The sequence below is a fragment of the Mesoplodon bidens genome, assembly GCF_964165515.1.
Source record: "Mesoplodon bidens genome assembly, chromosome: 7".
In the NCBI taxonomy this organism is placed as follows: domain Eukaryota; kingdom Metazoa; phylum Chordata; class Mammalia; order Artiodactyla; family Ziphiidae; genus Mesoplodon; species Mesoplodon bidens.
This window is the reverse complement of record NC_138164.1, coordinates 93,608,729-93,632,225: the sequence shown is the minus strand read 5'-3', so window position 1 is coordinate 93,632,225 and position 23,497 is coordinate 93,608,729. Positions and strand designations below refer to the sequence as shown.

Below are 23,497 nucleotides of genomic sequence, written 5' to 3'. Positions count from 1 at the left end.
AAATGAGACTTTTTAGCAACTCTACCCACTATCCCTCCATAGAACACACCACGCTGACCATTCCGTCTAGTCCCGGGTGGAGGAGCTGGGGCAGGAGCAAACACCAGGCTCAGGCTTCCAGAAGCGGCCCTGCAGAGGGTGCTTTCCACCTGAAGACTGGGAGGGCAGGGCACGCCCCCTGCACCTGTTTCTCAGGGTCCTGTGGACAGTCCATTCTCCTGAACTCATCCGTCAGATAAGGCATCCTCCTCTAGTGGGGAAGAGCCAGTGAGGGGGTGGAGAGAGAGCAGATTCCCATGTCAATGAGGCAATATGGGGATATGGGGGTGGGAGGTGCAGGGTTGGAGGAGATAGCAGATGATCAGGGAGAGACCAGATTAGTCGCTGGAAGGCTGGGGTCTTGGGGGGGGCGGTGCATGGGTAAGGTGGAAAATGAACTTGGACCCTTACCATTGAGTTCACATCCTACCTACTGCCATCACTTATGAGCTGTGTAACCTTGTGTGCAGTAATTTTTTTCTTTTTTGCGGTACGCGGGCCTCTCACTGTTGTGGCCTCTCCTGTTGTGGAGCACAGGCTCCAGACGTGCAGGCTCCACGGCCATGGCTCACGGGCCCAGCCACCCCACGGCATGTGGGATCTTCCCGGACTGGGGCACGAACCCGTGTCCCCTGCATCGGCAGGCAGACTCTCAACGACTGTGCCACCAGGGAAGCCCTTGTGTGTAGTATTTAATCTCTGCATCCCAGGTTTCTCATCCGTAAAATGGAGATGATGAGTGTGCCCATCTCATGAATCTACATAGTGGATCAAATGGGTTCATGCCTTGGGAATATGTGGCCCAGTGCCTGGCACATAACAAGTGCTCAATAAATGTTTGCTCCCTTTCACACTGGGATGGAGGAGGAGGTGAGATTCTGAGACCTGAGTCAGGGGTTGAATTAGCTGTTACCACCAAGTGCTAGCAGGGATCAGCATGGACCATGAGCCAGGGATGCAAACCAAGAAAGTGTCCCCCAGACCCTTCCTCCACCCTGCCCCTGGAGCTGAGGTTAGAGTAGACAGCCCTCCTCCCCTGAGGGCCTTTCTCCTCCAGAGGCGAAGCAGAGAACATGGCCAGCGTGAGTCCACCAGCCACCTGCCAAGGGCGTGTCCCCTCCCTCCTTGCTGAGACAGGTCACTCCTGCCAGCAGTGACCGCAGCCTGCTTCATCACTCTAATTGCAGTGTGGTTTGTGTTCATTAAGGAAACAGCAGCGATTCCAAATTAAATTCCAATATGCAATTTATCCAAGATATAAGGCCTACTGAGAGAGTATGTGCAGAACTCCCTGCCTCCCCTCCTGGAGGTAGGACGGTCCTGCTGCCACTGCTACCAGGTCCCAAGCTTGTCTCCTGGGACCAAGGCTCTTGGGAATGAGGATTCCCCCTGGGCTGCTGGCCAGCTGCTTTCCCATTTTACAGATGGGTTTGCTGAGGCATAGAGGAGAGACTAACACATGGAAATAGTCCTGGGGACACCGAGGCTAGGACTGGCATGGGCTAGTGTCTGTCTTTGGGAACTAGATGTGACAAAGCATCTCTCTGGCACACCTTGAAATGACAAATGAGACAATTCTGAGTGGTAGTAAGGGCTGTGGGCATCTCATTTTGAAGATCAGAATCATTCTATCAGCGTCTATTTGCCTGGATGAGGCTTCTGCACAGAGCCCAGGCACAAACTTGCCCTCTCAGGCTTCGTACCAATGTGCCAACCCCTTCCTAATAGATAGATCTGCCAGGGGCTTGCAGACTGGCTCCCGTCACCTGTTTCCCCCAGCCCTGAAATGTTTTATGAATCATACAGACAACAGAACTAAGATGGCAAAGTCGATTGAAAACCACAGAGGTGGGCTTCCCTGGTGGCACAGTGGTTGAGAATCTGCCTGCTAATGCAGGAAACACGGGTTCGAGCCCTGGTCTGGGAGGATCCCACATGCCGCGGAGCAACTAAGCCCGTGTGCCACAACTACTGAGCCTGCGCGTCTGGAGCCTGTGCTCCGCAACAAGAGAGGCCGCGATAGTGAGAGGCCTGCACACTGCAATGAAGAGTGGCCCCCGCTCGCCGCAACTAGAGAAAGCCCTTGCACAGAAACGAAGACCCAACACAGCAAAAATAAATAAATTAATTAATAAACTCCTACCCCCAACATCTTCAAAAAAGGAAAAGAAAAAAAAAAAAGAAATAGCAGAAAATTTCGAATTAGGCATGAGCATGAATTTAAAAAAAAAAAAAAAAAAAAAGAAAACCACAGAGGTGAGGAAGCGATTGGACCAGAAAGGCGGCATGGCTGGAAGTGTTCATCCTCCTAAGTTGCCCTCTGGCTCCCTCCTTCCTGAGCTCTGTGCAACAGGCAGTGAGTGGGTGCCTGGCCCAGGGAGCCCTTCTCCACGGTCTGCCGCTGTTTACTGTCAGAGACTAATCCGTCCCAAGTAAGCTTTAGACTCAGGTGAGAAATAGAGCAAAATGCTAAAACATCCTCTGGGGCTCAGGGCTCCCTAATGTGGCCGGTGGGAGGATGTGGTGCAGGGACACCAAAGTGACATGAGCTGGAACCCTGGACACATATGCTCCAGAGGGAAGTGTCTACAAAGCCAGCCCTGGGACTACCCTGGCAGTCCCGTGGTTAAGACTCCATGCTTCCAATGCAAGGCGCATGGGTTTGATCCCTGGTTGGGGAACTAAGATCCTACATGCTGCGTTGTGCGGCCAAAAAGAAAAAAAGCCAGACCTGCCTGGCAAAACTGCATTTCTCCCGGGTCCCTGGATTCAGCTCCCAAACTGACAGAGATTTCCAACCATTTACCAGATAGATAGCACCGTGGCTTCGGGGAACCAGCAAGGCAGCAAATAACTCTTAGGGAAGCAACGTCCAGTTTAGATGGAGAGCCTGGAGGCAGGAAGTGGACATTTCAGTCCAGAGCTGATGCCGTCCTTTGAAGTTGGAAGGTGGAAACTATGGGTCATACACCAATTTCCTCAGAGGGGAAAGGAAATGAAAAGGAGGGGACATCACTGTCATAAAGTGATGGAAAAAGTTAAAAGTTAGTGGTTGGAGCATGGTCTCTGAGCGCAAATCTGAAATTGAGGGCTTTCGAGATTTAGCTCTTAGAACAATCTTTTTACATCTCTGGCCCTTGGTTTCCCAATCTGGAAAGTGGGTAGAACAATAATACCCATCTCTCAGGCTTCATTTAGAGCAAGGGTCAGGAACATTTTCTATAAAAGCTGAGTAACAAATATTTTAGGCTTTGGGGGCCATGGGAACTCTGTTGCAGCAACTCAACTCTGCAGTTGTTGGAATGAAAGCAGACATAGAAATAGTAAATGAATGGACATAGCTGTGTCCCAGTGAGACTTTATTTACAAAACAGGTGGTGGGTCTGATTTGGCCTGGGAGTGAGTTACAGTCTGCCAACCCCTGATTCAGAGGATTATATGAGACAGTGCAAATGATAGCAAAGTGCTTGGCACAAAAACTAACCAATAAATATTAGCATCTTCCTCATCCTCATCCTCTTCCTCTTCTTTATTGGCATCACTGCTCTGCATTTGGATCATCAGGTGCTGCCTAATAAATACCTCTACTGCTCATCTCCCTGCCTTTACCAACGTGTTAAGTTTCCAAAAAGGGCACTTACAGGGGTACATTCAATTCCTGGGTGCAGGTGCATTCCGGATTTCGCCTGCATAATGCAGATTCTCAAATTGCTTAGCATTTAAAAGCAAGGGTGTCTTGGACCCCCAGTGAAGTAACAAGGATATGACTCCCCATTAGAAGTTTCTATTGCCCTTCACAAGGGATTTCCTGTGTAATATAGCACAGATTTCTCACTGCTGCTTGAAAAAGTAAAGGCGATTACAACCATTTTGCAGGCAAAACTGAGCTTTGGTAAAACAGGTTGACTTGTGTAAAGTCAGGCTGAGAATCAGGAGCTGAGCGGATGCTTGATCCCAGGTCTGTGGACTCCAAATCCAGTGCTCGTGCCCCAATGTCACGTCTGCACTGAGTATTGGATCAGTCAGGATCTTTGCTGCAAATGATAAACTTGCTGTTTTAAACAGGAAAGGAATTCACTAAGTAAGTAGCCTGGAGAATTTTGGGGAGGAACAGAGAAGCGAGCTAGAGGCTGTTGAGGGGAAAATACACCCCTGTGAGAACGCCTGGTGCTCCGCTGCAGACACTCCTGACACAGGAGCCACAGCTGGCCCGACGCTGGGTGCCTTTAAATGCCTGCCCCTGCTGCAGCCTGAAGTTCAATGTCCTCTGCCACCTCAGAACCAGTCCTGCACGGTGCACCCTTCTACATGTTACTCTCTTTCAAATGCAAGTCTTCAAGTGAGGGCCCTATTGGCCTGAGCCTCGTCATGTGTCTGGACTCTAGTTCCCAGATGAGTTACTGACTGCTTCCTGGCAGGGAGGGGCGGGGGAGGGCGGGTAGAACTCAAAGGAGGAGGGGGATTCCCCAAACCCAGGAAGGCTGTGTCCAAGGTGCTGAGCCGACTCCACCCTGGGGTCTAAACCTCACAGAAATGAAGCAAGGAGTCAAAGAGATTCCTGTACACCCCTGTTCAGAGCAGCATGATTCACAATAGCGAAAAGGTGGAAACCACTCAGATGTCTGTGTATGGCTGAATGGACAAATGAAATGTGGCATAGCTGTACAATGGAACATTATTCAGCCTTCAAAAGGAAGGAAATTGACACGCGCTACAACATGGATGAACGTGGATGATATTCTGCTAAGTGAAATAACTCAGACACAGAAGGACAAATATGGTATGACTCCACTCATATGAGGTACCTAGAATAGTCAAATACATAGGCAGAAAGTAGAACGGTGGTTATCAGGGACGGGGGGAGGGGAATTATTGTCTAATTGGTACAGAGTTTTTAGTTTGGGAAGATAAAAAAGTCCTAGGAGTGAATGGTGGTGATGGTTGGAAAACAATGTCAGTGTACTTCATACTACTGAACTGTACACTTAGAAATGATTGAAGTCGGGACTTCCCTGGTGGTGCAGTGGTTAAGAATCTGCCTTCCAATGCAGGGGACGTGGGTTCAATCCTTGGTCAGGGAACTGGATCCCACATACATGCCGCAACTAAGGGTCACATGCCACAACTAAGACCTGACACACACACAAAAAAGAAAATGATTGAAATGGTAAATTGTATGTTACGTATATTTTATCACAAAGGAAGGTGCTGGGCATGACAGATATCCACTCTAAGAACTTAAGATTTCATTTTCGAGAAGGGGCAAAGGAGGCCCAGAAAGTGACTGATTGGTGGCAAAGTTGGCAATCGTCGGTCTCAAGTACTTGCTCCTTCCAGAAAGAAACTGTTAGTAACTGTTAGAAGTCTGGTGACAGCTCCTCAGCCTTGCTCCCCCAGGTTCTAACAAATAGGATGGGGGCCAGGAAAGTGACTCAAGGAGTTGAGTGGGTTGGATGGGAGACAGCAAGGAGAAGGGGTGACTGTGATGCGCTGAGGAACACAGGTTCCGTCTGAAGAGGGCAGCTGCCCCTCAGCTCTGGCTAATCTGACACGTGGGCAGGGAGCCCAATGCTGCTCTATCTCCTGGCTCTTTAAAAGAAGCCAGACATCCAGATATTTAGGTGAAATCTCCTGAACTTTAATTGTTGGCAACAGATTCAAATAATATGAGTCTGCAAGCTGGTGGAAATCGATCTCTGGGTTGGATGCCACCCTTGGGCGGCTGGTTTGCGAACTCTGTTTGAACCCAGAGGCAAGGGCCAAAGATAACATCAAGGTGTCAGTCTTAATAGTAGATGCCCAGAAAACTTTCCAAGTACTGTACAGGGCTTCCAGGAAAGAATGATAAGAAAAAACATAGCTATTAACTAAAATCAAAATGAGAGTCTTGTATTACATTCTACTTCCCAATCTAAGCCCTCAGATCTTCCAGTGGGAGGGTTGGGACTGCAGATTAAACTCCACGGACACTCAGCCACCCTGTCTGTCCAAGAAGCAGGAAGGGCTCTGCCTCTAAAACTCATTAACCAGGGAATGGGGGGGGGAGGGGAGAGAGAGCGAGAGGGGAGGATGAGAGGAAAAGGGTAGGAGGGAGAGAGGATTTTCAGCCTTTCCTCAAGGCTGACTCCTCCTTCTGGAATCTCTGAAATGCTGGTTCCCTGTTGGAGCAATCGGTTCTCTGGCTGATGTGGCCCAATTGATATTTTTACTTGGTTTGACTCTTACCTAGTAAATTTGCTCTTGTGAGAAGCGTGTCAGGAAGCAGGAGAGAGGGAAACTGTGGAGAGGAGGCTGGAAGCCTTACACTTTTCCATCTTTTCTATTCGAATTCATTTGGTTTGACAGCCTAATCTGTGGTCCACCTACTGGCGTTTCTCTCAGGGCAGGAGATGAGCATCTTATTCCCATCTTCACGAAGTTGCTTACCCAATACCCTCAACTGTCCCTTTGTGAGTCTCCCTGGGATCCAAAGTGGGCAGTAGAAAGTTCTGTTCAGGGTCAACACAGATCATCAATAAAAGTCACTCCGACGTCATGCATTTCTATTTCCCAGCACGAGTTGTCCAAACAGCTTATCAGAGATTATACTAAATAATAGAATCATTCCAGTTTTGAAGACTATGAACTCCAGTTATCAGATACACCTAGAAAAATTAAAGGTCAAAGATGAAATTCCCCTTTCTCATTAAATACAAAGAAATTAAGGTCCAGTACTCATTGAGTCTAATTTGCTACATGACAAGAACCCTTTCACTGGGAGGAGAGAGTATCTGTTCTGGAAACCACTGCATGAACCAAGATCACGGTCCCCGGGTGGGCTGGATGCCTGTTGTCTCCACTCTCATTTCAGGCTGGGAACCATGCTTCCTGGAATCCCCTTCCTTGTGTGGTTCTAGGGCCGAGTGTGTCAATGAAAGGAGATCACGTGAGATTTGAAGGCAGAAAGGCAGCGAGCCATTACTCTGCACTGGGGTGATCCGTCACAAGACTTTGAGTCCTCTCCATGAGCTAAGTCATTGCTGTACCATCTTTGACTTACTGTATGTAGTGCCTTCTTGGTCACCTTGCAAGCTCTCAGTTCTCTATTTGCCCTACGCTCAGGCTGGTGTCGTTGGTAACTGTGTCTGGGATCCTCTTGCTGTAGCCTTCCAGGCGTCACTCCACCAGGTCTTCCTACATCAGTGTAAGCCCTAATTTCCATCTTCAAACCTTTATTCCTGCAATAATAGTAGTGGCTCTGACTGATCCCAGCTGATACACTGGGCAAACAAAAACATCACTTTCATGAAGAGCCACTTATCAGATCTAAGCCAAGCCAGCAACTGGGGTCAAGACACTCACATTCAGTCATTTCCTGGTAACTGATTCCAACTGGAGGGATGAGTTATTTAAACAGTTTATTTTTCACTTACAAGGAAGCCAACCCCTTCTTCTCTTTCTATAATACCCCAATAACTCATTTTCCTGCTTGAACGAGGTGTCAGTTCCTCATCTCTGAACTGGGGCTGCCATCCTCTCCAAACAGGATCTGTGGTCCTAGGGAGTTTCTAGGCACATCTGCATGCCCTTAGCTGATTCACAGTCTAGCACACGAGGAACACACTCCAAGTTGAAGGTCTGGCTCAAGTTCCTTGGCAAAAGAGTCACACTTCATGCAGGGTCACATAGTGGGCTTGTGTTCAAGTACCACCTCAATCCCTAGGTCCTCTTCTGCACATTCCAGTGTATTATTTCTTAAACTGACTCACCTCCTGACTCATGGATAACATTTGTATTGGTCCAAATTAAGTTTTCATACCATAGTTTTTGAATATATTCCCCAATGCTCCTTCCCAAGGTCCTATGTGCTTCTTTGGTCTAGGAATCCCTCAATGTCATTTGGGTGGTAACTATATCTTGGTCAGGAGACAGCTCTGGTATGTCTTAATTCCAGGAGTCTTGACTACAGTGGGTACAACTGAGTCCCAAAGATGACAATATTAAGATTTTAAGTGGATTTTTATTCCTGATGGTTCTCTGATACGGAAGAGTATCTGGAGATGGGTGTTCCAGGCAGAAGGAAGGGCAAGAGCAAATGTCCTGAGCTGGTAGTGTGCCTGGTGTGTTCAAGAGTCAGCAAGGTGGCCCAGACTTGGAGCAGACTGGAGGGAGAGGGGGAGGTTAGCAGAAGATGAGGCTAGATATGTACTGGAGAGTCAATGGTGTGAGATCCAGGAGACCATGATTTTGACTTTTATCTTGAGTGACTTGAAAGTTACTCAAGCATTCTGAGAATTGGCTGAAGGGGGGAACCTAGAAGAGAGATGATGAGAGCCACGTGGGGCTAAGAAATTGTGTCTCCAGAGGAAACACACAGATCTGACATAGAAATTGTCACTGATCCTGGACTTTAAATCTGATTAGATGGGATGGTTGGGTTTCTTCTTTCAGGAGGGGGTGAAGGTATCCTATGTGTGAAAAGAAGAGTATAAACATATATTGGTGGCTGGTGCCAAAATCCACTTCTGGTTCTTCCAGGACACATAGCCAATTTACCTGCCCAGCCTCCCTTGAATGTACGTGTGGCTATGGAACTGATCAGGCTACGGGCAATGGAATCTGAGTGGAGGGGTGTGTGCTACTTCCATGCCTGGCCCATAAACACTGCCCATTTTTGCTCCTTTGTTGCCTTTTCCTCTGCTGGCTCACAGGGATGATTCACCAGGGTAAACCTGAAAGCCAAGTACAGCCAAATGCTGCCTGGCAATGCAATTTAGCATGAATGACCCTCATTCAGAACACAAGCCCTGCCCAGCTGAGGCAACAGTCATATTAAAATAAATAAGCTTCCCCCAATATTGCATCCCAGTCCCCCATGGTCATGCCTCTAAGCCCCAAATCTGAAGGGAAATCAGCCCCTCAGCTCTTGTGAGCCCAGCTGCCTTAGAATTTCCAAGGGCTGTTTGTCTAAGGGACTGATGCATTCTACCTCTTGGGGTAGATAAAAGAATTAATTGTGGAAAGCCTAGTTAACAGCATGAACGGTTGAATCTAAGTCTTTGGGTAGCTTGACAAGAGTGATAGATAGGAATGCATCTCTGATCCATCAACTTAAAAATCCTATGTGGGTTGGGGGTGATTTTTGGTGGGTAATTCACCCATTTCAATACTTTCAGTGGTTTAGGGACAGTTCTAGAACCCATGAGTGAGTTCAGGTTTCAAGGTAGAATTCCTCATCTATGGCTTTATCCATGTTACTGTGACCTACCCTCAATGACCATCTCATAAAAAGCACACCTAACCCAAGCCCCAAATGCCTGCAGCTTGAAACTGACCTTGCCACCTAGGTTTTAGGAAAGGCTGTTGAGTCTCCTGACATTTTCACTGTAACATTGCCTCTGCTCCTTTCAGACCTGGCTATGTTGCCTAAAGCTTGTGGTTGCAGGATATCTTCTTATGTATATTAGAAACTGTGCCAGCCAGTTGTGGGTCCTATTCCTTGGTGAGGCTCTATACTACCAGACCCTTCCATATCAGAATTGTCCCTCTCCTACTCCATGTAGTTCTGGTGGGGCTGTCAATCAACCAAGAGTTCCCACCTACAATAGTGGTCATAGGACCAACGATGACCAATCATAGTCCACTGAAGGGAGTTTCCACTGGTTCTCAGAGAGAATCTCATTTTCTTAGGTCATGAACCTGGATCTTCTGGGACCCTCTTTTCCACCACATTTTGTAAAGCCATGAAGTCATTGCTTTCCACAGGTAAAGCAGGACTCAGAAGCTGGAGGGGGCAAAACAGGTTCCTAATGACAGCTGTCGATCAACTGGATCCAGCCCTGCCCAAAATCATTTTCCATAACCTTGAACGCAGTTGCATTAGCCAATACATCTTCTAAAATTTAACACATTCAGCTTGTATGAGTGGGATTCCTTACAACTATCACTTACAATTGGGGGTTCTATTAATGTTCCCATTCACTTGTTTAGCTATAAGATGTCAAGGGAGTCTGCATATTTTCTTACTGGATACATTTCTTTTCTTTATGGACATGTATCACACATCCACTGCAGCCATCAGAAGCTCCTTCTTTCTTATACAGTTCATCCTTTGAATCTACTGCCTTGCCTGAGGATAGCAAGTTAAATGGAGAAGATGAACAATATCTCCCAGATCATTTATCCCCATGAACTTTTCTCTAAAAGGCAGACTGGGGCTTCCCTCGTGGCACAGTGATTGAGAGTCCGCCTGCCGATGCCCCGGTCCGGGAAGATCCCACGTGCCGCAGAGCGGCTGGGCCCGTGAGCCATGGCCGCTGAGCCTGCGCGCCCGGAGCCTGTGCTCCGCAACGGGAGAGGCCACAACAGTGAGAAGCCCGCATACCGCAAAAAAATTTTTTTTTTAAAAAATAAATAAATAAAAGGCAGACTGTTGTGTTACTTTATCACCTTAGAGAATCCCTAATGAGAGTAGTTTTTTGAACAAGACCTTTGCATTCAACCCACTGTTTAGGACCTCACTGGTAAAGCCTCTACTCATTGTAACCCTGTATTTCCTTATTCACTGGAAAAGAGCTAATAGGGTCAATTAAAATGAATTTCACAGGTCCTTGAACTGCCTGCTTCCTAAGTTCTTCCATTTTTAACTTTTTTGGAGGTTGGTTCCAATATTCCAGGCCAGCCATTAACACAGTTTCTTTTCTACAATGCCCTTAGCTTCAGATCCATGAGCACAATGTGGGAATGATCCTTTAGGCCAGGGGTTGGCAAATGACAAAGCCAGATCCAGCCCATTTTGGTAGTTATTGGAACACAGGCCCACCCATGCATTTATGTATTGTCCATGGCGGTTTTTGTAGTTGCTACAGAAACCATATGGCTGCAAAGCCAAAAATTATTTATTATCAGACCCTTTACACAAAAAGTTTACTGATCTCTGCATTAGATGAGCATTTCTTGATTGTTTCCTCATCCTAGCACCACAAAAAATGGTACTGAGAGAAAAAGGAATTAATATCCTGACAAGCCTTTGGGCATATTGTTTGGTAAAGTCTACTCTAGACCACTTGGGGCAGGACATGACCTGGTATATACTTGGGACACCACTATCTGATAGCCTAGTCTTCTTTTTGACCTATCTGGGTACCAGTACATGATCTACATCTTGGTTCTGTAGGTCCTATGTTTTGATTCCCATGTAGATTTTAATTTTGGTCAAGGCCAAGGTTATTTTTGTTCATGGGTGGTGGTGCTGGTGACCTCCTGGGCACGCTGACTTCCTGTGCAACTGTCCCTGCAGTGTAAAACGAGACTTGTAAGAGCACAAAGATGCTCCCATCACTGGTGGGATGAATGGGAGCCATTTGTGGTTCAAAACCAATTACCAACATACCTGTGCCTGAGTTAGAGTGTGTGCCCCTGAATATGTGGTCAGAATCTGTTCCAGCTATCACAGCCACTTGCTCCTTTCCTTCAGGCAGGGCCACAGAGAAGTCACTATGGGCATAGAGGGCATAGTTAATGCCCATATTCTGAACTGACATCCCAGGGCCCTTGATACGAACTGGTGTCCATGGAATACTTACCTCTGTATTCCAACCACACCAAATGTGGAATCCTTAAACGCCCACCATATTTTGAGGTCCCATCAATATTCTCTCACCTTTTCTCATGTTATTAGGGCATGCATTCACTGCAGAAGCCACGATAGAAGCGGCTGTCCACTCTTTATATCACCATAGAGAAGAAAAGGGGGTTAAGGACCATTCACACCAACAGAAAGAATGAAACTGCAAGTTTATTTGAAAGTATAAAATTTTTTAAAAAACCTAATCAAAAAACAAAAAGCAACCACACACAACCTTTCCAGTTTACATCAACTTTGAATGTCACACACGATTTATTTACCACTTGCTTGCATTTTTTTAAAATGTCAATTTCAAAGTAGAAGGAGTTGAGGGCAGGTGATAATGATCATAGTTGAATGATTTTAATGCTAAAATAAAAAGGACTCGCTGATCTCGTTTGAGAGAAGAGAGCAGGGATGGTTTTCTGATTGGCATAGGTTTAGGCCATGTATAAAAAAACATCCTGGTTGGAATGAGTTAAAAAATAATGCTGGCCACTTATTTGCTATTTTGAGTAGGGAAAAAAACAAAACCAAAAACCCCTGCAGCTTTGGTGTCCTATTTATATCTTTTTAAAAACAGCCATTTAAAAAAATCAAATCTATAATAAAAACATCCCTGTGTTTGTTTTAAAAAACAACATTAATAGGCTCTCCTTATGCTACTAAGGCCATTTGTCTTTCCTAAGATGCCTGGAAGCTGAAAAGCGCGTGAGATTAATTCACCACATGATTAATTAAAATTAGAATCCTTTCCTCTAAACAACTTCCAGAGCACCAGAAAGAAGTAGGGGCCACCAGAGGGAGAAAAGAAGCCACTCTGGCTCACAGGAGATGAAATATTCAGCTAGAGTTCCTCACATACTCTGGCTGCCACCGAAAGTTCTTTCTTCACTGGATTACTCAGAAAATAACTCACGTTATTTTAAAAATGAAAGATGTAGGCAATTATGTTCCTTTTCTTAACTTAAAAAAAAAATCACCAAGTGGCTAGCTTTCCTGTAACACACTTTGAATTTTGTTAAAAAAAAAAAGTCTACAGAATAGGATCATTGAATGCCACTTCCTCCCCCCTCCTGCAGGCTCCGTTTGAATAAGCATCAAAGAGGTTACTGACCACGTGGAAAGCAGCTCTGCATGGGTGACAGCTGCCCGGACTGGCTCCACTTGGTTCCAGTTTTGTTCCCCCACAGCCATTAGTGTGGTTTCTTGACGAATAACATCTACGTTTCCACCCACAGCTTCCTGAGGGGCTTGGCACTGTGGCTCTCTGGGCACAGAGAAAGAGGAAAGCTACCATAAACACAGAGCCTATGAGCCGAGGGAGAAAGGTGTCTCTCTTTCTGCGTCCTTCAAGAACTCGATAAATAATAACTCAAAGTGCAAAAATGCACAGACGCCTGGCACACAGGTCAGTCTGGGGGAACTTTTTACTAGCGTGCTCAGCGGGACAAAGGCACGATCTCCTTTTGCATCTTTGCTTGGACCTCACTAATGGAAAAACAAACAAACAAAAGACAGCTTTCCTATACACATATAAATAGTCCCTTAACTAGAAGGGAAAAAACAAACACACTGTTTCAAATGCATTTCTAAGAGATTGAAAAAAAAAAAAAAAAAGAAAGGAAGTCCGAATGGCAAATCTTGACTCCAAACTATTATCCATGTCTCTCAGAGGAGAAACTATGGGATGCTCGGAGAGGCCCAAGCCTCACTCTGATTCCAGCCCTAACCCTAAATTGCAGCGCTGGAATCTGGGCCTTGGGAAGGGGGGTGAGTGCAGCCCAGGAATCCAGCCTCTTTCGGGGGAGGTACTGAATTAGGTTCTCACGTTGAGTTAGAACCTACAGTGTTCTCTAGTCCAAATGCACAGGTAAAATGACTTCTGAGTGTCAGGGGGACTTAGGGGGCGAGTGTTGAACCTGCATGAATGGGCAAGGCAGGCTGGGTGTGGCTTACAGGGACAAAGGGCCAGATCAGATTTCTGGGCAACTCAGGTTTAGTACTCATCCCTTGTTTACGGGCAGGTCACAGCTGGGAGGGAGACAATCCAGAAACCAGGGAAAGGACTGTGGACCAAAGCAGACCCAGGATCTTGGCAGCCTGTATTTTAGGAGCTGAGAACTCAGATAAACTCATGGTGGGGCTCCCTGCCTGTTCTGGGATGAGGCTGATGATATATGATCCTGAGAAAGCTCTCAAAACGAGGATTCTCGGACAAGTTTTTAAATCCAGACTCTATCCAGACCTGATGGTTTCAGAGTCCTTCAGAAAACCAAAACGACACTGTTGACTTCTGAAGGGCGTGACTCATGGCAACAGTGTTCTTTGGCCCCGACCCAGAGCAATGAACAGCCTAGTGCAAGGTGGGTTCTGATGCTCCCCTGGATTCTCTCCAGAGTGGCCATCCAATGACAGCCTCCTGGTAGGATCATCCAACCCAAACCTCCAAATGGAGCTCTAAGGAAGCAGCCCACAGAGCATTTGGTCCAGTGTCCCCTGCCCTTCTGAACTCCCCGTATGGCACAAACACTGCTTTCTCAAGGGCTACCTAAGTACCGCACTCTCCGGCCACCTACTCAGCAAGATTCCAGCAGTAACAGAATGATGCGGAGAGTAAGGCTGTGATCCTGGGTAACTGCCCAGAAAAGATGCACATACATCAGGGCAACTGAGAGGCCAGAACACTGCCAGGTTACCCTCCAAAGAATATCCCTGAAATCTGGGGAAGGAGGTGAACGGAGAGAGAGCTGACACCCCACATCACTCCTTGAGGCATCCTGAGGAGCTTCCCATGAGCACAAGTTGTTAGGATGGTGACAAGTCAGAGCAGATGAACCCATATGGACTTTGGAAGAGCTGGATTTTATACTTCTTCGGTGCCCTGGCTGGGTGCAGAGTCCCTAGGCTCCGTGGTGGTGCCTTCCTGTGGACCAGGCTGCCCCGGCCTGTGGCCCGTGTCTTCCATACTCAGGAGACTGCTGGCTGCCTGGGAACTGGTGCTGTTGGCGCTGCCAGACCGGGAGCGGTAAGGGGGCAGGTCGGCTTGGTTCAGAGACTCGGTGTCTGAAGAGTAGGGTGGCGGAGGGAGGTCGTACCATGCGGGTCTGCGATGGAGAGAGCAGGATGGGGGGGTGGGGGGAAGGGGGGGAGGGGAGGGGGAGGAGAAAACATTAGGAGCCCAGGCACGGCAGGCAATGCCAACTTCTGCCCTTTTCTGAGCGGATGCTGACATCGGGAATGAGATTTTCCTTCCAAGGAGAAAGGCAATCCAAGGACTAGGAAAACCAGTGATTTCTAAGAAGACAAAAGGAACAGGTCAGCATGCTCTGCCTGGCTTGTGCCGACTGGACAGTGACAAAACCACAACCTTTGGTAGGGAGAATTCTAAATACTCCCCAGCTCATCCTGGGTGGTTTGGAAGGGATTCACCTGGCCTGGTGTTTTGATAGAGCCCCTGACAGTCCACAGAACTGGGGGTCCTTACTGAAAGCCAACTCTTCCTGGCTGTGCGGACTTGGGTGAGAGCATATCCTCTCAAACCCTCAGTCTCCCCATCTATAGAAGGGAGTAATAATGACACCTTGCTTGCAGCGAAATAACTTAAAAGACATTTTATTTTCCAGCTCTCATTTATTGAAGGCTTACTACGAGTCAGGCACTGCGCCACCTACCTTACATCCCTTATTTAATGCTCACAAGAATTCTAGGAGAGAGCCATTACTTTCATGCCCCTTGTACTGGGGAGAAAAGGGGCATTAAATGGCTTGCACAGGATCCCAAACAACTAGTAAGCAGCAGTACTAGTATTTGAACCCAGGAATTCTGTCTCCAGATGCAGCAGTTTTAACCTTGCTCTACAATGGATGGTCTAAATGAGTGAGGTCTTGTGTTCTTATGCTTATTTGCGAAGATGTCCTTAAGCACCGCTCCTTGGAGCTTTGTTTATCTTTTATGAGGAAGGAAAAGGAAGATTAAATAATACAAGAGCTGCCACCAGAGAGGGTTCAAGGAGCCCAGTTAGCCCGGGAACACTGCCTGCAAAATGCCTCGTGCCACACCTGGTGGGTTCTGGACTCAGTGGAAGAGGGACGCTGAGCAGGGTCCCTGCAGGGCAGGGGATGCTGAGAACCAAGGGGGACTCAGGTAGCTCTAGTCCCGGGACTTCAAAGCGGGTTCTTTGGGTACCTTGGAGGTCACCAAAGGAGAGAGGAAGGCTGAGCAGGCAGGAATGAGGTCCACTACCAGCTCCAACTACAGAACGCTGGGTTTTAACTTTACATTTTGGGGTTCCTTGTACAGCTCCACCTGTGATGAAGGTTCTACTGCTTAACAAAGCTTGAGAGTTCTCTACGCCACCTCCTTTATTTTATAGATGAAGCCAAGCAAAGTTAAAGAACTTATTTATTCACTCATTCGTTCACTCACTCACTCACTCATCCATTCATGCATTCAAATAGGAACCAAACCTCGAGTATATACTGGGCACTGTTCTGCGGTAGCAGGTGAGTGCCCAGAGCTGGTCAGGGTCCTGGACTTATGTCCGTGTGACATTACCGGGGAGGACGAGGGATCTGAACTGGTCAGGATCCTAGCAGTATGTCTTCAGATGAGTAACTTAAAAATCTCAGTTTTCTCGTCTGTAAAACTGAGGCACATATAGAACCTCCCTCCATGAGTGGCTGTGAGGACTGAATGTGATGCTACACGTGAATCGTTTCGCAAAGACTCAGTAGAAGTCAAACGCTGCCTCCGCCTTTGCAGCTGCATGCAGGTTCCTGGCAAGACCAGGATCCCAGGCACGTGCAGATGTACGCCCGCCCCTGCGTGGGATGACCTCCCTCCCCGAGCCTCTCTCACGCACCTTTGGTCCAGCAGGGCCTCTGAGTAGGAGGGTGGGGAGCCCACTTCCGACGCGTTTTGCTCGGCTTGGCTGGCCACGTACTGGATGCCATTGTTGACGTTGTAGGTGACGTTGCAGCGGTGAGGGTGGTCCAGGACCACCAGGCGGGAGAGCAGCACAGGGTGCTGCAGCCGGTGCACGGGCAGTGTCATGAGGTTGTTGCGCTTCCGCTGGTGGTGTAGGACCAGAGCCAGCAGGGCCACGACCAGCACAAAGATGACGGAGCTGCCGATGATGGCATAGGTGATGCTGGGATAGTACACGAGCTGGTTCTCCGAGGTCACGAACACCTGCCCGCTGCCTGGTTCTGAGAAGCCCCAGAGGCAAGAGAAAAGGAGAGAGGTTACCAAGTCGGCGCACCCATCTGCCGCGAAGTCAGTCCCAGGACGGGAGTGCAAGCGTTCGCAGGAGCACGGTTCACGATAGCCGCAAAGTGGAAAGCACCCCAATGTCCATGGGTCGGTGAACGGATAAACAAAATGTGGGCTGCCCATACAACGGAATATAATCTGTCCATAAAAAGTACCGGTGCATGCTACAACATGGATGAGCCTCAAAAACGTGCTAAGCGGGCTTCCCTGGTGGCGCAGTGGTTGAGAGTCGACCTGCCAATGCAGGGGACGCGGGTTCGAGCCCTGGTCTGGGAAGATCCCACATGCCGCGGAGCAACTGGGCCCATGGGCCACAACTACTGAGCCTGCGCGTCTGGAGCCTGTGCTCCGCAACAAGAGAGGCCGCGACTGTGAGAGGCCCGCGCACGGCGATGAAGAGTGGCCTCCGCTCGCCGCAACTAGAGAAAGCCCTCGCACAGAAACGAAGACCCAGCACAGCCAAAATTAAATAAATAAATAAAATTCAAAGTGCGTTTAAAAAAAAAAAAAAAAACGTGCTAAGCAAGATAAGCCAGACACAAGAGACCACATAGTGTATGATTCCACTTACATGTGTCCAGGAAAGGCAAATTTATAGAGATAAAAAGTCGATTAATTATTGCCAGGGGCTGGGGGTGGGAATGGGGATTCACTGGTGATGAGCATCACGGATCTTGCTGGGGTGATGGGAATGTTCTAAAACTGGATGTGGTGATGGCTGTGCAAATTGATACATTTACTAAAACTCATTGAGTTGTACAGTTAAAACGTGCAAATTTTATGTCATGTAAATTATACCTCAATAAAGTTGTTACAAAAAATCAGCCCCGGGAAATATAATATCCAGGGAACAGGAGTGATAGCTCCAGTGACAGAAATCAGTTTTTCTCTGGAAATTTATTATATCACATATGTGAGGAACACTGGCCAGTGTGTCTGGGGTTCCTTATGTGGGCAAAGCATTTATTTAATGCCCAGCCTTTACCAAGCTTTCAAGATGGAGAGAGCCAGCAGAGCACAGGCTGAAATCATGGACTCTGGAGCCAGACTAGGTTCAAATTCAAGCTATTCAGCTGACTGGCTGTGTGCCCTCTGGGAAATGGTCAACCTCTCTGTGCTGTAATTTCCTCATCTGTGAAATGGGGATGGCATTAGTCCCCACCTCACTGGGCTGTCGTGAGCAAGAAATGAGTGAATAATTATCAAGCACTTAGAACAGCAGCTGACACACTGCGGGGGTTCAAGACATACAAATATGTGCTTTATCACAGCTACTTGCCTCACAGCAACTCTGCGAAGTAGGTGCTGTAACTGCCTTCTTTTTAAGATGAAGAAAGGGAAGCTTGGAGAGCTTGGGTCCCTTGACCAGGGTCTCAGGGTTAGGAGGTAAGGGGCTGTGCCTGATTTGAGCCCTGTGGTCTGACTTCAGAGCCTTGCCTCTGACACTCTGCCCGGCAGCCCCCTACCAAGACCAGCTAGGCAATTGGCAGGCATTTCCTCAGAGGCCCTAGGATGAAGGCCTGGTACGCGCCCAGCCCTGCAGGCTGCCAGTCCCCTCCTCTCCACGTGTACTAAGGAGCCACGCTTCAAACACTCAGGGGAGAGGCTTCCCCGTCAGCAGGACACACCTGGCAATGGTGGCCAGGCCCAGGCTGGCACAGGACACCAGAGTGGCCCCTCCTCATAGAAAGTGGGGGAGCCCTCTTCTTTGCGGAAGATCCACAACTACCCACAGCTGTGGCCCAGCTGCAAAAATAATCTAAATGCAGCCTAAGTGAGCAAGTCTGTGACCACACCCTGTGCCCGTTCAACCTCTGAAGCCGTGAAGAGGTTTTAGTGGGTTCACAGTGGCCAATGTGTAGACGGGGAGTGGCAGCACCGTCCACTGGCTGCTCGGGTCCCGGGCACCTCATCACTAGATGGCACGTGCTCTGTTCATCATGGATCTCCAGTGAGTAGGATGGTGTCTGGCACAGAGTCGACACCCAATAAATGCATCCAACTCAACGAAAAAAATACCTGTGTATTCACACACCCTGGTAAGGTAGGTGCTATTATTAGTTTATTATTCCTGTTTTTCAGATGAGCAAATTGACTCAGAGGTGAATTAAGCTGTCTAAGTGCACAGAAGAACTAAGCAGGGGAGTCAGAACGAGAACCCAGCTATCTCTCCTTCTAAAGTCCGCGTGCTGTGCAACACACCATCTCCCCTCGCTTCCCGACACAAACAGTTCCTGATTCCCCACATCATCCTAATCTGACACAAAGAAAGATCTTCCCCCTCAAGCTCCAGGCTGTGTTCATTTGCGTTCCAGTCACACTCAGACATGGACTAAAGGCTATGAAGATTCTCCAAGTTCCTGTCGGTCACTGTTTCAATGATGAACTGTATAGAAAGAAGCAAGCAAGATCCCAGAGGAGAGGCAGAAGCGTGCTGCAGACGGTTACAGGGGAAAGGCAGTTCTGGATTTTTCTGGAGACAATGAGCTGTCACCCAGAGGTTCTGCGGGAGTTCTGTCTGCTCTCAGCTTAGATAATTAAAAGCTGGGTGGGAGCCTCTGGGTGTGTGTGTGTGTGTGTGTGTGTGTGTGTATGTTTCAGATTTCAGGCCTAAAAGAGAAGAGCCTCTTTATTTCATCTCTAGCACAGAGCTGAAGGGTCGAATTCTGGGGCCATCACTGCTAGCTGCTGCTCAAGCAAGTTACTTAACTTTGGGCCTCTCACTGTTGTGGCCTCTCCCGTTGCGGAGCACAGGCTCCGGAAGCGCAGGCTCAGTGGCCATGGCTCACGGGCCCAGCGCTCTGTGGCATGTGGGATCTTCCCGGACCGGGGCACGAACCCGCGTCCCCTGCATTGGCAGGCAGACTCTCCACCACTGCGCCACCAGGGAAGCCCCAAGGCTGCCTCATCTTTAAAATGGCAGTGGTGCTGCATAAATAGCAGTAGCTATCTCCTTGGATTATTGGCAGCGTAAAATACAACATACACACCAAGTGCTGAGAGCAAAGTGCCTGGCGAGGGTCTGTACTCAGTTAATGCTGTTCCTCCCTCCTTCCCTCCCATCCTACCTTCCTTCCTTTGTTTCTATTTCTTTTATTGAGGTAACACTGGTTTATAACACTGTGTATGTTTCATGTGTACAACATTGTATTTCGGCTTCTACATACACTACAGTGTGCTCGCCACCAAAAATTGTTTCCACCTGTCACCATGCGGTTGCTCCCCTTGACCCATTTGCCCTCTTCCCACACCCCCGCCCTGCTGGTAACCACTACTTTGTTCCCTGCATCTACATATTTTGTTTGGTTTGGTCTGTTCACTTATTTTGTTTGTATTTTATATTCCACATATGAGTGAAATCATACAGTATTTGTCTTTCTCCATCTGATATCTGACTTAGCACAGTACACATCCATGTTGTAGCAAATGGCGAGATTTCATCTTTTTTAATGGCTGAGCAATATTCCTGTGTGTGTGTGTGTGTATACACACATATACCATATCTTCTTTATCCATTCTTTCATCTGTCAATGGATTGTTTCCATATCTTCGCTACTGTAAGTAGTGCTTCAATGAACATAGGGGGTGCATATATCTTTCTGAACTAGTGTTTTTGTTTTCTTTGGATAAATACCCAGAAGTGGAATTGCTGGACCACATGGTATTTCTATTTTTAAATTTTTGAGGAGCCTCCATACTGTTTTCCACAGTGACTGTACCGACTTGTGTTCCCACTGACAGTACATACGGATTCCCTTTTCTTTTTTTATTGTGGTAAAATACATATGCAACATAAAGTTTGCAATTTTAACCAGTTTTAGGTGAGCAGCTCAGCAGCATGAAGTACATTCACATTGTTGTGGAACTACCACCGCTTTCCACCTCCAGGATTTTTCATCATCCCAAACTAATGATGCGAATTCTTAGCGTTCACATTCTTTCCTTTATCCTCTGGACCAGAGGGAGAGGCTGGGAGAATCCCCTTTTGGGAGGTAGAGTCGGATAGAGGATAAGAACTGAATGAGTTTCTTTCCAGCGAGATGTACTTCTTTTTTATTATTATTATTTTTTATTTTTTTTTTGCGGTACGCGGGCCTCTCACTGCTGTGGCCTCTCCTGTTGCGGAGCACAGGCTCCGGACACGCAGACTCAGCTGCCATGGTTCACGGGCCCAGCCACTCCGTGGCATGTGGGATCTTCCCAGACTGGGGCACGAACCCGTGTCCCCTGCATCGGCAGGCGGACTCTCAACCACTGCGCCACCAGGGAAGCCCCGAGATGTACTTCTTAAAAGAAAAATGTGGATGGATTTTCGCATGGAAAACAAATGGGTCCAGAGATTTTAAAACACTGACTTCCATGTAACCACTTGAGGTTTTAAGAATCCAAGAGGGAGCTCTTAGTGAATGGAATGTAAAATGCTTGCAGGAGAGAATCGGTGATCACATTCGCTCGAGAAATTATGATGTTACATAACTCAGGGGTGCCTGGTCTCTTTTCTGCTCTGTGTGTAAAATGTCATCTTGTATTAATTCATTATCTAGACTCACTTTTCTTAAGAGCTTGATGAGCCCACTGGCCAAATTACCAATATCAGAGTTGCATGGGACCTGAGTTCCAAGTGCATAATCCATGGATAATGATGAAGTTTCCATTTATTCTGGCTGTCCCTCAAACTAATGCCCTCACACTCCACTGTCAAACAGCTTGAACTCCCGTCCTGTATCTGCAGCTTCTACTGCATTAATTCCAGGCAATCTGGTTACCACCAGGGACCACGGTGCTCTCAGAGCTTCCAGGAGCTCTGGCTGCTGCCCGTGGTGGAGCAGGCTGGGCTCCAGGGCTGCTCATCACCTCAGTCATCCCAGATCTGTGGAGTTATCACGACAGTTTTTGTTTGTTTGTTTGGTTGGTTTTTTGCGGTATGTGGGCCTCTCACTGTTGTGGCCTCTCCCGTTGCGGAGCATAGGCTCCGGACGCGCAGGCTCAGTGGCCATGGCTCACGGGCCCAGCCACTCCGCGGCATGTGGGATCTTCCCAGACCGGGGCACGAACCCGCGTCCCCTGAATCGGCAGGCGGACTCTCAACCACTGCGCCACCAGGGAAGCCCTATCACAACAGTTTTTGAGCAGATGGTGAACATCCTGAGGAGGACGGCCTTCTTCTAATTCACACAGAGGTGCTATCTGGACTGAGAGAAGGACTAAACCAACTGACACCTGTGACTTGGGGTTCCTTTGCTTTTAAAAGATCCCCTCCTCCAGATGCAAATTACATTTCCTACAGGATACGATTATTCACCTCTCAGACTGGGCAAAGGCGAAGTCTGAGTTCACATTTTGCTGGCCAGGACTTGGGAAAACAGGTATAATTATTCACGCATGGTTGGTGGGAGGGTAAATTGGTACAACCCAGGGTGGTGACGGGGTTAACAATATAGATCAAAATAACAAACATACATTAACAATACATATCAAAATAGAAAAAGTACATATCCTTTGACCCAGCCATTCCACTCTTAGGAATCTAACAGATATATATACTCACACAAATGAGAAGTAACTCTTTAATACAAGTATTCATGGAAGCATTGTTCGCAATAGCACATATATCAGGAAAGATCTAAATGTCCATCAATTGCAGCCTAGCTAAATAAATGATGGTGCATCCAGACAGTACCACACCTATTTAAGAAACTAGGGCAGCTCTACATATACTGATGTGAAACAGTCTGAAAGATATCGTGATGAGCTGAACAACAACAACAAAAAGTCCAGTAGAGAATGTTCTGAGTATTTCTAGAAGGACACACAGACCTGGTATGACTGGAAGAGAAGAGAGGCAAGAGGGAGACGTATTTTTCATTGTTTACTCTTTTCTACTTTGTATTATTTATACTGTTTTATCCAGTCAAAAAATAAGCATCTTGTCTCTTCCTCTGGCTTTGCCCAGGCTGATGTGAGTAGAGGTTTCATTACTGTTTTCCTTCCTTCTCTCCCTGTAGTGTGAGGGCTCCTGGGGGAATTTCACTGCCACTCACTCACTCGGACCCCTCCCTGAGTCCAGAATTCCTGTTCTAGAAGGTTCACTGCCCTGTTCAAACGGATGCCTTACCATTCTCCTGAAAGCTCAACTTCCTCTTTAAAAAATTTATTTAAAAAGTTTATTTTTAAAATTAACTTTTCTCCAGAGTAAATATTTTTAAAAGTCAGGTTTAGTGAGGTATAATGGATACACAATAAAACTTACCCTTTTAAAATGTACAATTAGATGAGTTGTAACCAAATGTAATAGTTGCATAAGCACCACCACAAGCAAGATATCAAACATTTCCATCCCTCCCGTCATTTACAGCCACTTGGGAATCACTGATCTCTTTTCTGTCCAAATAGATTCATCTTTTCCAGAAAGTCAGGTAAGGGAATCATTTAGTAAGTAGCCTATTGTGTGTGGCTTCTTCCACTTGGCATAATGCTTCTGAGGTGCACCAAGGTTTCTCTGAGTATTGCTATTTCATTCCTTTAGACCATTAAGCAGTATTCATTGTTTGGATGCAACACAATTTGTTTACCCGTCCA

General features: G+C 47.3%; 1 protein-coding gene across 6 annotated transcripts in view; it reads right to left on the bottom strand.

Annotated features, from left to right (window-relative positions):
• Positions 1-11,871: 11,871 nt before the first annotated feature.
• The window catches only part of LDLRAD3 (low density lipoprotein receptor class A domain containing 3), a 268,879-nt gene continuing 257,253 nt past the window's right edge, over positions 11,872-23,497 (bottom strand). For 3 of the 6 annotated variants that reach the window (XM_081240427.1, XM_081240428.1, XM_081240425.1), the window contains exons 5-6: positions 16,509-16,854; positions 11,872-14,751 (exon numbers count right to left, since the gene is read on the bottom strand). In XM_081240427.1, coding sequence (XP_081096553.1) covers positions 14,511-14,751; positions 16,509-16,854 — 587 coding nt within the window. In that variant the 3' untranslated portion in view covers positions 11,872-14,510. Of the gene's footprint in view, positions 14,752-16,182; positions 16,855-23,497 lie in introns of those variants that run through there. The other 3 variants (XM_081240426.1, XM_081240429.1, XM_081240424.1) reach the window with 1 other exon arrangement.